At 29.8% G+C, this 19,102-nt stretch overlaps 1 protein-coding gene across 2 annotated transcripts; it reads right to left on the reverse strand.

The window, feature by feature from the left end:
- Positions 1-570: 570 nt before the first annotated feature.
- Positions 571-14,226, reverse strand: LOC108912625 (phosphoenolpyruvate carboxykinase [GTP]). Of its 2 annotated transcripts, XM_018717912.2 has the most exons (9): positions 13,941-14,226; positions 9,689-9,806; positions 7,918-8,063; positions 7,362-7,609; positions 4,745-5,073; positions 2,546-2,759; positions 2,231-2,435; positions 1,978-2,176; positions 782-1,237 (listed from the first exon to the last, which is right to left on the reverse strand). In XM_018717912.2, the coding sequence occupies exons 1-9, from the start codon at positions 13,970-13,972 to the stop codon at positions 782-784; spliced, it is 1,947 nt and encodes a 648-aa protein (XP_018573428.1). In that variant the 5' UTR covers positions 13,973-14,226. The 2 variants fall into 2 exon arrangements, with proteins under 2 accessions (XP_018573427.1, XP_018573428.1); XM_018717911.2 differs by lacking the exon at positions 13,941-14,226 and having other exon boundaries at positions 571-1,237; positions 9,689-9,978.
- Positions 14,227-19,102: the final 4,876 nt, after the last annotated feature.

A 19,102-nucleotide genomic window follows, 5' to 3' on the forward strand; every position in this document is an offset into this window, starting at 1 on the left:
ACGATTTCCTCAATTTTTTTTTAAATGAAACGACCTTTTCAATGTTGCTGCCCGTTTAAAAAAAATACGACCACTGTAAAAGTTTTAACCGCTAAAAGGGAGAGATAACCGAAGAAAACTATCACCCAGTATATCGATTTGACTAAAGCTTTAAGAAATAACCTGCCATAACAGTCCAAATTTTAAGGCAATCGGTAAAAGGGTTATGAAGTTATTAATTAAATTAGTTTTATTTTTGACAACTTTAAAGGACTTGACTTAATTTACATATTATTTAAAATATCATACCTACTTACTAAATCTACATACAAACAAATAAGCATACAATTTTTTAGCGCTAGCCACATCATATTTTCACAAAATTAAACTTCTTAGATATTAGTTCGAAAATACTCTATATTATCAATTATTGTTAATATTGATAATCAATATTAATATATAAATATTATCCATTCAAACATATTCAACACATACATACAATAGAAGATATTCATAATATTTGGCAAGGTTGGCAGATAAAAAAATAGAACATTATAAAAAATAGTTATTTATTTTAAATTAAAAACTTCCTACAAATAACATAAAACCTTAAATATAAAAATATAATATACTCGGAATATAAATAAGAAATTCTTGTATGAGTAAATGTCTAGGATACAATATCCTATTGTAATATTAGATTATATATGTCAATGTATTTTATATATTTATACATTGAAATGTATTATAAAAAAACAAAGGACAAAATCGAGACGAGAAAATGGACATGGTCTATCTAACTCTACATGGCACTGACGCGGTTCCTAAGTTCAGCTAATTCCTTAGAAATTTCATTAGGCAGATCACTTCCTACTTGCTCTGACAAATATTTCTCTATAGCGTACACCTCCTCTGACCAGAAATCTTTAGGTAAACTGAATAATTCAGTTAAGTTAACATTTTCTTTCAGTCCGTCGAGATTCAATGAATTCTGTTTAGGAAGATATCCTATAGGAGTCTCTTGAGCACAGTCTTCGTTGTCCAGTCTTCTCAAAATCCAGTCTAAGACTCTGGAGTTCTCACCGTATCCTGGCCAAAGGAATTTACCATCGCTTCCTTTTCGGAACCAGTTGACGTGGTATATTTTGGGCAAATTTTTCGAGCGTTTTTCCATGGATAGCCAATGTCTCAAGTAGTCTCCGAAATTGTAACCAAAGAAGGGCCTCATAGCGAACGGATCGTGCATGATGACCTTTCCCTGAAAATTATTAGTCTTAATTAGTCGGTCATTGGGAAACGATTTAAAATTTTAACGAAAAAATAACTAAAAGCTTGGTATGGGTTGTTTCGCTAACAGAACCTCAATAATTATAATGCATGGATACGTCTCCTTATTTGGGATCCGATTGCAGTAGACTGCAAACTGTTCACAGCAATTGTCTAAACTATAGCTATTTTACAAAGTCAATGTTCTCGAAGAGAACGGCCGATTTTGATGAAGGAAGCCTTACATTGTTTGTAAATGAATTTTCTTTAAGATTAAGAGAAGTCTTGCTACTAAAATTCGATTCATATTCAGCAACCAGCATTTCTCTGTAACATCAAGTTTCAACGATCGATGTTTGGAACTTGTTGGCTCCTCGAGGCCTTATTCGCTTCATTCTGATTACCGAATTATAAACCAAAGCCACCGAAGTTGGTGAAATGACCTACTCCGAGTATTTTTCTGAGTACTCTCACATTTTTCAAAGTTATAAAGCTCATTCGTTTATTTGGCTTTCAATCAGTACTTAGACTCGTTCATCGGTTCAAAAACCAGAAGGAAACCTATATTTTTGTAACATCTGTTGCAAATATACAATACTCGTTACGCAAACAATTTTATAGACGTCAAAATATTTTTTTGGTAATATGAAAATGTTAACCCAAATTACTCACAGGATTTATTTAGAACATTTGAGCTAATATATTTTTGTTTGACTAATTATAAGTACTCACTTTGTGTTCTGCAGCAGCAGTAGCTTCAGATCTCATAGCGGCGCCAACAAAGACTCCATGCTTCCAGTTGCGTGCCTCGTACACTAGAGGAACTCCGGCCGGCCTACGACCTCCGAATAGGATTGCCGAAATTGGTACACCTTCTGGATCTTCCCACGCTGGGTCAATAATGGGGCATTGTGCAGCGGGAGTGCAAAATCTGTACGAAAAAGAACTTTAGACGTTCTACGACAATTTGGGAGTTTTTCATTACCTTGAATTGGGATGAGCAGCTGGAGAAGAACTCTTTCCTCGGACCCATGGATTCCCACGCCAGTCTGTGATTTTAACATCATTGCGAACTTCGTCTTCCATTCCTTCCCAAAATACACCTCCGTCGCTTGTCGAAGCCACGTTTGTGAATACTGTGTTCTTGAAAATTGTCTTCATAGCTATTGGATTGCTGCTGTTGGAGGTACCTAAAAATTAAGAAAGGATCAGTGATAAAAATCCTTTTCCGGAGAAATACGTGTCTTAATGTACTTTTAAACTAAATATAAATATATTATGCATATTTTGTGTTACTCACCAGGTGCTACGCCGAAGAATCCGTTTTCTGGATTGATAGCCCTTAGTTGTCCATTACTGTCAAATCGCATCCAAGCGATATCGTCACCCACACATTCAATTTTATAGCCGGGCAATGCTGGGGTCATCATTGCAAGATTGGTTTTTCCACAGGCAGATGGAAAGGCGGCTGCAATGTAACGTTTCTTTCCTTGAGGATTTGTTATTCCCAAAATCTGTAAATAATGAAATAAATATAAAATCGTGTCACAAATGTAACACATGAAAGAAAGACAGAAAGATTCAATAAAATTAAGGGAACATATAATCATTATACTATAACTACATCAAGTTATTTTCCACATTAACTTTTAAAATTAACAGTTGAAAAGCGATGCGTCTACAAGATTCTACATACATATACAAGGTGTTAATGAAATATTCTGCACAAATTTTAAATGGCGAATTTGGATTCTAGGTCACAAATCAATAATAAAGTCCTTATAAATATGTTTCTGGAAACGTTTCGCAAAACCCTATGTTAAAAAAATAAACAAATACCTACATTTATTTAAATATATCTTAAGACGCTTGACGTAAATGGCTGAGATTTGTACTAGGGACTTGACTTGATTAGTAAAAAGAAACCAAATGACAAATTGTGGGTGTGCGAATTTGTCAATTTTTTTAATTTTTGATGATTACATTGTATTTAAAATTGTATTTCTAAAAAAATTCTTATATTATATTTTTGTGAAGCCGAAAGAAAACAAATAATAGGTACCGGTTCATTTTTCGAATAAAAAGAAAGGCACCTATTTTGTAGAAAATATCAACCGGTACTAAATAAACTTATCAAATTTCCAAAATATTTAGTCTCATCGAAATTGTAAGGTTTTTAGTCACGATATTTCCCAGTACCTCCGCCACTGATTTTTGTACCAATTCTGCAAATTTTTGTCTATAAGTAGTTAAATCAAGCTTCATTAATCTACGTCAAACATCTTAAGAAATATTTAAATAAATCTAATTTTTTTTATAAATTCAGCACCCCGTATCTCTAAAATAAAGCCCATCCGAGCATATTTTTATAAGAGCTTTTTTTTATTAACTTGTAACGTCGATTCCACCACTATAGCCTCCTGCCTATGTCAGTCCTACTGCGGACCCTCTTCTTGACCTATGCGTCTCAAGGATAAAATGAGTTTGGTGAAGCAGCACCAAAAAATAAATTCTAACATTTTATTATTTATCTCCCTACTAATTCAATATGTATGTGTTTGTTGTATAAATGGAAAATAGAAAGATTTATTAAAGTTACCCGTTTTTATCGTTATCTATGAAAAATATGTATACCTAATCCACAAAAATCAAGAATATCTTTGGAAAGATATTGTATAATTTTCTAGCAAGGCAAGCGGTCACGTCACAGTAAATTAGGTAATAGAGAATACATTGCAACTTATATTGTTATCTGTAAAATAAACAATAGCAAAGACCTTGACAAAGGAAATATAAGTACAGATTACTTACGAAATTAATATACAGTGTGTTTACAAACTCCGAGAGGATAATAAGTATTTTCAATAATCAAAGTCGTTAAAATTGCAAAGATTATACTTAAAGGGGAAACCACAGATTAGGAGATTAAAAAAATCGAAACGAAATATTTGAACATCTTTAACTTAAAAGGAAATTATACTTCTTTAAATACCAATTTGTTTTGAGTACTGCTCACAATGAAATGAAAATAGTGAATGGATAAAAGCTTGTATTTTTCATAATAACTACCGAAAACAAATTATTCTTATGATTTCTGAAAATTATATTTTAGTAGCTATTCCTAATATAGAGCTCATCATCTCTTCTTTTTCGGTGTGTCTAAAAATTAAAAATGATAACAACTTTAGTGATATTAAACTTTTTTATGTCTAACAGCAACTTTTACTAAAACACAGTAGTAACTAATGCAAAATCTTGCAAACAAAAGTGAGTGAGTTGTATCCTGCTGTTGGTTTTAAACTCACAAAGTTTACATTTTTTTGTTTTTAATGGTAAAAGCAGAAAGATCATTTCATATTTTTGTTGCATCTCTATTTCTTGAACGACGTCCGATTCTATAAACGTTTCCACGTCAAACTGTAATTTTAGTGCAGTAGAATTTCACTTTGTATAAGGCTAAGGCATTTTCGCATTACTACGATGATACAAAAAGACTCACCAACATATGTTCAGCCAGCCACCCCTCCCTTCTAGCGATCGTGGAACCGATTCTCAATGCAAAACACTTCTTTCCCAACAAGGAATTGCCACCGTAGCCGCTTCCGTAAGAGACGATTTCGTTGTCCTTTGGTCTGTGGAGGATGATCGTCCTCTTGGGATCGCACGGCCAACTAGGCATTTCTACAGAGCCGTTATCGGGAGTGCCAACAGAGTGTAGGCATTTCACGAAGTCTTCCCCTTCGAGCAGTTTTTCCAGAACTGCTTTGCCCATTCTGGTCATTATCCTCATGGATGCCACTACGTAAGGGGAGTCAGTCAGTTCAATGCCTGAAAGAAAAATTACTTTATGTTAAACGAAGCCACAATTATTGGAAAAAATAAGGGAAATTCATTCTCCAATTTTCATGTGTTAATGAAAAACTTTTCCAAGCTTCTACGGATTCTGGATCCTACGTTATAAATCAATACATAATGTTTCTATACACATGTGTCGGGAAATTATTCGTTTTCGTGATACAGGATATTGAATTTAAAAAGATATATCGCATTTATTTAAATATCTTTTAAATTGTTTGCAGTAGATTAATGAAACCATGGCTTATGCTTAGTTATGGGAAAGAATTTGCAAAAAATGGAAGCTGATACAGAAATTTGTCAATCAATGGCGGAGATACAAGAAAACAACTTCTTTAAGAACTCTAAAGTTTCGACGCCATTGAATATTTTGGAAATGTATTACGCGCATTTAACTTCGGTGGGCATTCCCAAGAGCAAAGATATGTTCCATTTTATCCGAAAAACGAATTACTATTACAATCATTTTTAATAAGCCTTTTATATATTTGAAAAAATTGAAATTAATGTCAGTACTACTCATGTTACAAAACTTTTGTGGGAAATTAAACTTTAAATACAATAATTATAAAAAGTTCAAAAAAGGTCCAATTTTTAACTATGTATTTAAAACTGTATTTCTAACAAAAAGTACCTATATTTTTTATGACACAAATAGTGCAGAAGTTATTTTCGAAAAAAATAACTAAAAACTAGCTCGTTTGTTCGAAAAACAAAAGATATATTTTTTCTTAGAAATATCAAACGAAATTGAATATACTTATTGGATTTTCAAAATATTTTATTCAAGTTTCATCAATCTGAGTCAAGATACCTTAAGAAATATTTAAATAAATTTTTTTTATATATTTCAACATACTGTATCTCAAAAACAAAGCGTTTCCGAACACATATTTATAAGACTTTTTATATTAGATTTGTGAGATGGAATCTATGACGTTTAATCAAATAATGTTAGTTTGGTCAGAGATTTATCTGGTTTCAAAGCAAAATAAATGACGTTAGAAGATATGCATAATATACAGGGTATTAAGAATGAGACATAGCTTAATTGATTTTGTTTCCTTAATCAGATGTTGCTCATTTTCAACATTAAGAATTTTCTAAAGTAAAAAGAGTTCAAATTCTTTCAATAAGTTGAATGTTTTGTTAAATATACCTTTTAGTATAAAAATCGAAAAAATAATATTTATTTTAATATTATCAGTATAGTTTTTCCGATATCAATTGAAGAACCAACAGATTGATAGTATGTACCAGGTTCAGTTGCTGACGCAGCAACTCGGCATTAAAATATTTGAAAAACTTGTTCCCATATTTATTTAGCCAGACCCATATACAGGTCTGGTCGAACTAAACGTAGAGGTGATAGAAATGTATACGCTCAGTTGAAGAATGCGAGCGCGGACAAAGGAAAACTATCACAGTTATATTGGACTACTGGACAATAAATCACAGCAGATGATAAGTGGTTGAAAAATTGCCCAGCAGTGCAGTGCATCAATGCGGAATTTGGTGTGATTCAGGTAATTTTTATTTATTATAGGCACCTTCTATCAATCATTCATATTACAATTGCGAAAGGGAGAAATAAAAAAAGATATTTTGTTTACTAATATTATCACAACATGACATTTTTAGTAAAATAGTAAAAAAATTAAACCGTTTCCAAAATAATGCGATTTTTCATCTCGCTACATATAAAATTATACATTGTTGGGCAATACATGAAAAATCATGAAAATTAATTTATAAGAAATGATAAAAGGTAATAGAAAAATTATTAAAACTAAACATTTTATTACTGAAAAACCTCTAGTAGGTATTGCAATTGTTTTGAATATCCATCCAGTGAATGTATTTAACATGAAAAGAAACTACTTGTGCTGTAAGTATACATAGGTATATGTTATGTAATAACACGGAAAACTATCAGAAGATATAATTAGCACCATTTACGTGTAAGTAAAAAATAAATACTATTTTCTCACCATAAAAAATTCCGAAATTTTCAAAATGATTAGTGAAATACTTCTAGAAATAGTGACAGAATTCGAATCTTTTTTTTATTATTTTGATCATCTCTAAATTCAAAAGGAGCAACATTTGATTAAGATTAATTTGACTTAGTATCTCATTAAACTGTGTCCCTTCCTTATCTCTTTTAGCATAAACTTTAAGATTCGCCCGAAAATGTACATATTTTCAGAAAAAATTTGCTTTTGCATAAATTTATTTATATGTATTACACAAAAAATTACCTATTTTGGACAATGGAGAAACGATGGGCCCCATGGAGAAGGGCACCACGTACATCGTTCTACCAGTCATACATCCAGTGAATCGTTCTTTTATAGCGGCATTCATATCCTGAGGCGATATCCAGTTGCCTAAGGCACCTTTAACACCATCCTTTGGTGTGGGGATGGTTTCAGACTTGGTTTCAGTACAAATAAATGTCTTTGACTCTACTCTTGCGGTATCAGCAGGATTCGTTCTTGCCAACCAACTAAAAATTATAACATTTTTAACGAGACCAAAAATAACAAAATTATTTAATTCGAAATAAATTTGTTTTTATTTATAAAATCATGATGAGAAACAGATAAAACTGTTTACTGAACTTATATAAAATATGGTAATATCAAAAGATCGTTTTATTTTTTACCACTGGATTATTATTATATTAATTAAAGAACTTAAATTTTACAATTTTACCATTTAAAATGGACGAAATAAAATACGTATACGTAAATGTATATAATTGCATATACATTTTAAAATTAATTAAAGATTCATATCAATGTAAAAACTTACCAGTTTTCATATTTAGGCAAAGGTACGATTGTCCCTTGTTGTTGCATAAGTTTAACAAGTTGATTGTTTTCATTGTCAGACCCATCGCAAATATAAATTCTTTCCGGTCTGCACAAATCTACATTTGCTTCCACATAACCACGCACCTAAAAAAAATAGAGACAGATTTATATAAAACTTCAAAACGTATTAATGAAGTAATTAATTAATTAAACTATAACTTCTATTTACTAAGCTAATTATATGTCTAACTTTTAATATTAAATTTATATTTGTCAATTGATTATCTTTATTTACCTGGTCAAATTTAAGTGATCCAATTTTTATTAACTTTTTCTATAAATTTTACATTGGACTTTCTTAAAGTTTTGTAATTAAATAAAGGAAATAAGAGATCTTTATAACGACGATACTTTATACATTTTTTATCTTACAGATAAATGACCTTTTAATTATAGATATATAAAGTTTTATAAAATTTAACCTAGAAATCCTGGATGACTTTATACAAGTGCATCTTATAACGATCTTGAGGTCAATAGGGACAAATTATTTCAATCATTAGTAAACGGTCACTGAATGTCAAAGTGTATCAGAATAAAATACGTGGACGGATAAAAAAATCTCTGTATTTATTAGTGTAAATTCTAAAATTGTACTTTTACTAGTTTCTAACAATATGGGGTGTAACTCAACGCCTTGTCAAAAATAAAGGTACATACTCCTTTTGCACTTTCCCAGTGAACACTCATTTTCAAAAATACAAGATGACATAATTTAAATAAATGTTATATCTAAGTATTTTCTGAACAAATGAAGATAAGGAACAAAATTTGGCGTACACAATACACCAATAAAATGACATTAAGAAACTCAAGTCTTGTGACACGTCTCTGGGAAAAGAATGTCGTTGTTAACTTTGGTCTAAAAATCTTTTTCGTCTTTTAAACATTTTTAAATAATTATAGGTACTAATAATTCTAAATATATCTTAATGTACCATTTTTACAAACATTTGAAATGTATTGCTTATAATTCTATGTATTTGCAATAAATGCAATGCAATAACAAAATTTAAAGTGTTTTTATTTGAAAATATATTTTCATAACGAGGTTCAAGAAAATATTAGATATTTCTTGCTTCTATTAAAAAAAAAATAAAATATAACAATTTTTATTACAATTCTAGATAGTATTTTCGAATGGTAAGCATATCATTGGAAGAATTCGAAGAAATCAATATGTTTTTATTTACTGTGAATAGTTAATTGTTGTGTAAGCGCCCTTAGATTTATAATGTAAATAAATGTATGTAAAAATAGACAAATTGTTGATAAAGAAATGTTTAAACCATATCGTAGATATGAATTGGAAAGCAATGTTATAAACACGCATTCTTAATAATTAAATGTCAAGTGGTGATAACTTAGTTGCAGCGTTCCATTTTTTTAATATCACTTTTGTATATTAAAATGTTCATTCCTTTTCTATGTATTTTCAATAGCAGTTGATATTGTCTCTATGTAAGCAATTTTATTTTAAAGTATCTCTTAGGGAATTTACCAAAATTTACATTTTTGAAAAAAGTACAAATTACTACTATCATATGATTCCTATCCTTATAATATTTTGTAATAATAATCCCTGTTGATGTGACCAACCATAAATTTGTCTAGAGTAAATATTTCAGCATCTAAGTAGCAAGAATTTATACGTTCTTATCAGAATATGGATAAAAGAGGAAACGAAAATATCAAAAAAAAACACTCACCTTAGGCGACAACTCTTTCAAATTCCCGTGCACAACACTGATCCCCCTCAACTGGTTGAAGAGTCCCACATTAGGATGGGATAAATTCTTGACGAAACGTCCAAACTCATTCGAGTATCTGTAAAATAAATTCCCACATAGTTGCTTTTTTGTCAAAATCAGTAGAAGCGGCTTCATTTTCAACAACTTAGTTTCACCGATCTCTCAAGAAGTCTATTGCTCTCATGCGGAGCAATTTGTCGGAATACTTAGTAATCTTAACGATATTCACAACATGTTTGTTACAACATCTATCTATAAGTATTTCTCCACTAAAAATAAGTTTATCAACGGGCTGTTTAATTAAATTAAACTATAGGGAAGCACAAAAAATGATGAATTTGTATGACGCGCGATCTGCGTTCGGACGCGATATCACATCGCTCCATTTATTGTGTCACCGAATCAATGACCAGCGGTAGCTCTGGACAGGAAAACAACTTCTCGGCTAATTGTAACTATTATATTAGAAGGCTGCCAGGCTGCATGGCATCTGACAAGAGTAATTGTGGGTGCACAGTTTTATACGACTTCGTCGCCTTAGATAACGATATGATAAGGCCGGGATTACTTTAGGCAGGTAGTAGCTCAATTTTGTATTTGTTAATTAATTGGTACCTATCTCTAAGCGTTTTTTAATGTTTGCAGATTGGTTTTTAAATATCGTATTTAAATAATTATATCCAGTTCTCAAAAAATGTCGATTAATTATTCCTTTTAATACCTAACACTTTTGTTTCTATTAAAATATTCCTTTCACTAACATTCTTTGATCTTGATAAATTTTGCCAAAATGTAAAACATGTATCTGTAATAAAGGCTACAGAACCATAATTGTTGGAGGAGTGTCCTGGTTTTTAATGGGCCACACTATATTTACATTGTATGGTGATAATCATAATTTTTTACGAATGTGAAATTATACACATTTTGTAAATTCTATAATCTTCTTGATTTAGAATTACGTTTTTGAAGCAATATGATTGTAGACTTAAATAATTACTTAAACATAGTAAATTTACATACATAGTTATAATATAATATTTTAAATATACCCCCCCCCCCTCACCCCCATATGCAGGCTGTTTCAAAACATATGTCGGTAAATAAAATGATTTTTTGGATCATTCTAGGAAAAAAGTTCCTATTGACATTGGTCCGCAAACACACCGTTTTCGAGTGTCAAAAAATTATTTTTCCCTTTTTTTGACTATATCTCAGTACCTAACCGTTCGAGATGAAGAACTCACATTCTGTACACGTATTATCATTAATATTAGCTACTTTTGTGCGCTAATTTAATTTTATTCATAGGACAGTGGGGGAGATTTTAGGATTGTATGAGGTTCTTTTGCCCCTAATTTTTACGACTCTAGGAAAATTGGCATTTTAAAAACATAATCGTCATCAAAAGCTCTAACGCGAACCGTTTTCAAGATAAAAGGCGTTTTATGACGGAAAACGTGAAAGTGGCAACATGACAAAAAAAAAATATTTCAAAACTAAGCTTTTGATGATGATGAGTACTCCAATTTTCCCCAGAGTTGTAAAAACTAGGGGCAAAAGAACCTCACGCAGTCCTAAAATAGCCACCTTCATATGAATAAAAATTGAATTAGCGCTCAAAAGTAGCTAATATTAATGATAATATGTATAAAAAATTTGATTTCTGCGTCTCAAACTGGAAAAAAATATTTTTTTGTGACCTATATTTCGAAAACGGTGAGTTTGCGGACCCATGTTAATAGGAACTTTTTTGCTTAAAATGAGATAAAGAATCACACCACACCCTTCATTTTCCGGCATAAGTTTTGAAACACACTGTATAAATGGCTCTATCTCTAATCACAAGGCAGATATCGGCAAAGAGTTACACAGACCTGGTTCCTTAGAAACTAACAATCTTTTTCTGTGGCATATTAAATTTATACTACATTCTTTTTACCATATACTGTCTTCGGTAGATACTATTAAAAATATATCCATCAAGCTTTATATCTATAATCGCTGTATTGTATATTTCTGTAAACATAAGAAAACGTCCGATCCAACCATGAAAAAACTGCATTTAAAAGAATATCCCAATTAAACCTATTCCCCGATTCTCAATTGTTTTCATAAACAAATAAATGTTAATTATTACAAAAATTTAATAATATTCCTATAACTAATTTTTTCCTACGTTAACAAATACCTGTCATAGAAAATAGGGGTAACACGATAAACCAACCTGTGCAAATATAAATCGAGTCTTTAACTGTATTTTATATCTACAAGTCAAAAATATGTTTATTCACATTCGCTAAATAACTATGAACTACACACTTGATAAATCTCCATTATATGCAACTCACATTACAGTTTAGTATTATATTGGTTGCTTGCCAACCTTAATAAAGGCTTAATGTTTTTATGTACCTCTCCAAGAAAGTTCTCAGGAAACCCCCAGAGGAGTAGAATACTAAAATAAAAGTTAAACCGAAAAGTAAGATACACATTTATATTTTATAGAATATAGACAGCCCTTTAGGTTTTCGAGATAACCAACAGGGGAGTTTAATTCGAAACAGCCTGTGTATTCTTTGACTTTCTTTCACTATTATAAATATTTATATTATATTTATTATTTATAATAAAATGTTTTAAGTTTCGCCGAATAAAAAGATCTTTAAGTAATTGTTCAATCTTTTTTTATTAATTATCAATAAAATAAGTTCTAAAATCAACTAATATGTTATTATGTAATAGGTATGTAGTCTTAATATTTTACTTTTTTATGTATTGTGAAAATAATTTTATACAGTTTCCAGGTATTTTGTTTCCTCCAAATAACAATCTTCAATAATAAACAGGTACATAGCAGTATACTACGAAAAAAACATTAGAAATTTACTAAATTACAAAAATATATTTATGTACAGATATTTATTATTTATCGCTAACAGGGAATAGTCGTATGAAGTTAAAAGACAAAACAAAAAATTATAACTAATCATATTATTTTTTAAAAACATTTCAAAGTTCTGCAAATTAATGTTTAACCGGAAGTTAGGCACGCCACTGGTTGTAAAGATATTTTATCTGTAGGATTCCAGTTGTTATTGTCAGTTTATTCTAAATCGTGAGTTAGTGAGATTTACTAAAGTCTTAGGTAATTAAAGTTCTGCTAAAACTTATAGTCTTCTCAATAATTATCAATATCCTTTTAAGTAATTCGCTTTTAATGATTTATACATTGACATTGTGTAGTGATTTAATGAAAATTAAGTCCACCTTACACAAGGTCTTTGTTTCTATAAAGATAAAAACAAGGAAATTGTAAACAAAAGATTGGAGGTGTGTACTTTATACTTTATTTATAACATTCCGGTTTTGTTGTATTTTTTTGGTTTCGAACAAAGACCGCTTTAGATCAATATACCTGACGTGACGCGGTGCTGCATTACATCATGCGTCGCTATCTAGGTAATTACAATAATCTGTAACAGAAAAGCAGGTAAAAGTGAACCTGATTAAACCTAACCTAGCACCGTCCTTATTTGTGGTAAAATTCAAGCTAAATCGTAATTTAATCAAGAGTAAAATCGTTGGATGATTTTCTGTTTTTTTCTCTCTTTCATAAGATTTGGCAGACTTTTATTATATACTTTCACATACGAACAGTGATACAGGAGTTGGATCAAGAACTGATAGTTGTAAAATATTAATTTGTTAAAGTCTATAATATCTTTTTAAAATAATAAGCATCATTTAAATGCGGCGTAATCAAACATCAGGTTAGCTTTCTTAATAAACAAAAAGAAATTAAGATTACGGAAAATGTTTTAGTGTTATTTTTTTTCTAAACGTAAATTGAGAATTTCATTTATTCTAGGTAGGTTCTAAAATATTATTTTTCAGGTCAAAATCATGCTGGTAAAAATTAAAAGAATACATTGCATAAAAACAACAATATTTCGTTGAGGTCTAGTAGTTATATTTTGATTTAAAAAATAATTTCTTTGATAATTGCGCTTCATATAGTAAATTAGTTAACTTTTAAAAAATACGTATTTCTTTAAAATACATCACAATTTATAAAAGATTATAAATACCCCTGACAATCATTAAACGCTTCCCAATTTTAAAGCCGAAGTTAAATACAAATCTCAGAAAATACAGTTTATCTTATTAATTTCAAAATAGATTTTTTAATAAATAAAAACTGACTTACATATTGTCGCTCTTGTTGATTATGTCAGGCATCTTCAATCTCGTAAACAAGTTTTTCGCCAATTGAAAAATTTTACAAAAATTTTTAAGTGTAACTCTTATGGTACATAGAGTAGAACCCAAAAATGAACTTCAGATAGATTTTGTCCGATTTCGAAACAAAACAATTTGTTCTGTGATATTTTGCTACGAGCTTTTTGAAAGTGTTAGCCAGTATTGTGGTTTAACAGAAAACGCGAAAATAAAACCCGAACCAAAAAAGACACCGTTGGAACCACGTAGGTACTATAAGATGTACTATATATCGATTCGAATGGTTATTCAATATATACCAGTCAACCCCTCCTGTCTCATCAGATACGGTGGGGAGAGTCCATAGTATTTTGCTAAAAATATATCTTTGTTTTCTCTTATGTTCCAGATAAATTAGTCATAATTCGAGATAATCAAATAATTGCCTGATATGGTTAACATCGTTATTATGTTTATCTTCCTTCCTTTCAAATTGTAAAAATACAAACCATTTATAAATTTTTCATGAAAATTACCCTTTTTATTTACATATACTTTGAAACATCAAGGCACAAATATATTTGCTGAACAGTATAGTGTGCCTTTTAAAACTTTCTAAACAGGTTTCTCGATTATCGAAAAAGGCACCTAAGTTTTGTAAAAAAAATGTCATTTCGTTGATGTCAACGCGTTTAATTCTAACTACAAAATTTTTAATTATAGGAACTTACAATAACACTAACAATATTCGAAAATTCACTAATTTCTCAAATACTTTAGTTTAATTATTTTTTTAATTAAATATCTAGGTAATATTAATTTTATGTCACAGCTATTTTTGAATTTTTTCATAATTAATTAATTCCGTTGATTTAAATTTTATTAAAAAATTACTTTATCTGTCGTTTAATTTACCTGTGAGTTATTGTTTTTTTTATAAGAAACTAACTATGTATATCAGAGTGCGATGAATAAGCAAAAATAAATATGACTTTCCAGTTTATTCGGAAATAAGTTATTCGGAATCTGTTTCTATTAAAAAAAAAATTGCTCAGAATTGTATTATTTTCCAAAGAGACCACTTTCCAAAATTCCTGTCATAAATAAATGTCTTTGGTCCTGTGCACCCATCCATACTGCTACGAAAAGTAATGTCATTTGTAGATACTTAGAATTGAAGTAATTTGTACCCTCCACTTTTTAGCAGAACTATTTCTTTTGGTTTTCGAGATGTCGGTTTAGGGGGTTTTAGTAGGAAAACCCTGTATGCTACTTTTTTTTTGGTTTCAAATAAGCACCATCCTTTTGAGTGTCATATAAAATGTTTTCTATATGTCCATAAACTTTATTAACAAAAGATATTGAACTAATAGTTTCCGAGAGTGTGAAGTTTTTAAAAAATTACACTCAACCGTAATATTTTGAAAAGTATATTTGATGTACGTCGATAAAATCTGCGCTACTAAGTTTTTCATTATTTAAAATTAAAATTAAATATTTGTAAAATAAGTACAACTTTGACTAAAGGTATCGATTTTAAAAGGTATCGATTGGTTAAAGTTACAATAACGTGATTATAGACAAATTTTTTTCCACCTATCATGATATTTATGCTGTCTAGGGTTTCTGGTCGAGACTTCTCGAAGCGAGAATTCCCGGGAAATCTGGCCTTACTCGAGACGAGAAAAAAGTGTCGAGAAATCGAGAAATCGAGAAATTTAAAAATCACGCGCGTCTTAAGTTCTTGACTGGAGTTCGTTTCGTTCATGCGTTCAATTCGTTTCTCGACAAATAACTGAGCGGTTAAAGTGGTTTCTCTACCAGCTCATGATTTATTTATTTTAAGTTTTTAAGGCCTTAGTTTACTTTGATGATTCTTTTTTTTTAAATGTACAGGGTGATTCACTATATTTTGACCCTCCCTTTAACTTTTTTGTTTTAAGAGTTATAAAAAAATGTGAAATACAAAAGTTGCACGATTTTTTGTGAAGTTTTCGAAAATGATAGTAGAAAAACAAATTTCAAACAAAACGGTCGCGGATGTTAACTTTGTTAATTTAAATGGAACACCTTGTTATATTTTTACATATTTGGATAGAACGTTCCTTGTCGAGCATAGTCATATAGAGTTTGTTGGATCCATCTCTAATAATAGGCGAGATAATATTAAAAAACGAAATGTTGTTTTTTTTTATTAAGAAAATAAGACATCTTGTAATTGTTAGACCTCTTTCAGGCATTTCTGCCTTTTTTCCAATTGCGTAAGGATTTATATTTAGTTGTAATATATTTTGACATATCGGACATTGATATAGTCCAAAATGCGTATAGGTATTTTAAGTAAATCTCACTAATTAGACCGTGTGAGGCCAATTACTCATGGACAATCTTATATATGGTAGGTCGTGACAGTGACAGGTAGTAATGTCATGATAACATTGTTATTGTTTGACAGTTTGTATTAGTATTTAATTAAAATGGGTTACACAGAAGTAGAAAATTGAAATATTATTAGGAATTAAAATAAACTATGGAGAAATCTTAATTCCTATAATATTTAAATTTTCTACTTCTGTGTAACCCATTTTAAATAAATAATAATACAAACTGTCAAACAATAACAATGTTGTCATAATATTACCTGTCACGGCCTACCATATAACATTGTCCAGGAGTAAATAAGCCCCTCACGGACTAATTAGTGCGATTTAGTTAAAATACTTATACCCATTTTGGACTATATCAATGTTTACATGTCAAAATATATTGCAAATAAATCTAAATCATTACGTACTTGGAAAAAAGGCAGAAATGCCTGAAAAACGTCCAACAATTATTACAAAATATTTTATTTTCTTAATAAAAAACGTTCTTTTCGTTTTTTAATATTATCTCGCTTATTGTTAGAGATGGACCCAACAAACCATATATGACTGAGCTCGACAGGGAACGTTCTATCCAAATGTGTAAAAATATACAGGGTGTTCCATTTAAATGAACAAAGTTAACATCCGCGGCCATTTTGTTTGAACTTCATTTGTTTTTCTACTATTATATTCGAAAATTTCATAAAAAATCGTGCAACTTTTGTATTTCGTATTGTTTTATAACTCTTAAAACAAAAAAGTTAAAGGGGGTCAAAATATAGTGAATAACCCTGTACCTACCTAGTTATAAATCTGTGTAGAAATTTTATTATAAACAGATACCTAATGTTGAATGATAAATTAATAGGAAGAACGCTTCTGTATCTTTAAATTAAAGCTTGTTTTTTTAAGATTTCTTCGGTTAAATTCCTTATTTACTATTTATTTAATTATTAATTAAATTTTCCTTCTGATATTTTGATCAGCAAATAAATAAAATATTAAATTACACCAAGTTAAAATCATGATACTACAAAAAAAATAATATACGAAGGAATTAAAAATATTGAAATTGAAGCACTTTGTCTCAGTAAGGGCAAATAAAATTTTCATACAAATATTTTTGATAATAATTGATGATGATATTTTAAATAAAGAATCCCCACTTCAATAAAAGCTCATACAATTCAAAAATTAACATTTTCAAGAGATGTGTCTTACATACTCAGGTATTTTTTCATTTATCAAACTCAAAAAAATTTTTAGTAAGAAATCTAATCTACAATGTTTGTATAATATTGTCATAAAAGAGAATAAAATAAATACTGATTGTGAGTTACTTACAATCGCCATATCGTTATATTTTTTGTAACATGATTTCTTGGAAATAACTGGAGACTTTATCCACATTTCTTGGAACGATTAGGTATATCAATTCATATATCATGCTTTTTTTTAAGTTTTGCAATTACTAGTGTGACTTTTATCTCTAATGTAGCCAGAAAAACGTACATCAAAGGTTATCTATCTCCATATACTAATGCGGTTTAAGAAGTCTAAATTACTATCTGGTTTATGTCTGAAAAAAATTGTTTTTATATATTATTTAATTGCTTACAAAAATAATATTTATTATTTTCGAAACATTCGACTACAACATATGCATATGATGTAAATATGTATTTCTCATAGAACTATTATCTACAATAAATGTAAATAATAAAGTCATGTCCCGCAGCCCCGTGATGTAGAATATCGAACAGCAAATGAATTATATTGTTATTAGAAAACAAACAGATAATAGAATAATTTCTCAACGGTTCGAAACTAATCTCGATCATTTAATCAACAAATCAATCACCTCTGTAGTAAACACTCACCACCCGATAATTTTTCTGGAAACTATAAAATTTCGTTGTTTCCTGTCAAAACTGATGTAAAATGTAATATGATTGTATGATGTCGATTTCAATCTATAACTGATTCGACTGTGCCTTCTACAGTTGCAATTTCTTGCTTTTAATTTTGGAATTAAAACAATTGTTACTACTGCCCATTGCAAACAAGATTAGTTCTATGCAATTCTTGTAGTGATTCCACACTAATTAGTAAAATATATTCTTCACGTTTCTTCTAACTCTATAAATAAGGTGTTTACAGTTTCTAAATTCTTTCCAACAAATCAAATTTTCATTAATAACTGTAAACAAGTACTTATTTTTATTACCTAAAGTATTATTCCAATAAAAGATAAGTATCTTCTAAATTTGTATTGCTACCCATTAAATAAATACACACTTAATTTCAATAACCATTTATGTATGACTGGCCCTACCACTCCTAAAACAAAACGTAATGTAACGATGGGTCCTCTCAAAAAAATAAGTAAGAAGAAAATAATAAGAAGTAACAAATATGACGTTTCATGTTTTTTCAATCTTTTACTGAGCTTAAATAGTTTAAGATAATTTTCATCTTGTTACATGTTAAAAAGCAGATAAAAATCAGTTACGCCAAAAGGATCGCTAGGGACCAAAAAGAAGAGGAGAAACAGGGGGTGACACATACGGTGGATTACCAGTACACATAAGAAATAATTTATCTAAACTAGTAAAATTAGTGAAACAAACATACATAAAATAAAATCATAAATCATTATAAAAAACAGCTAACTCATGTGTCTTACATTAGAAGACACAAATAAAAAACTAGATTTCAGGACGTTGTGAACCACTAGTGACACACACAATTTTTTTCCTGAACATAATACTATTCTTCGACAGAA

This window comes from Anoplophora glabripennis, unplaced genomic scaffold, assembly GCF_000390285.2.
Source record: "Anoplophora glabripennis isolate ALB-LARVAE unplaced genomic scaffold, Agla_2.0 scaffold650, whole genome shotgun sequence".
NCBI classification, from domain to species: domain Eukaryota; kingdom Metazoa; phylum Arthropoda; class Insecta; order Coleoptera; family Cerambycidae; genus Anoplophora; species Anoplophora glabripennis.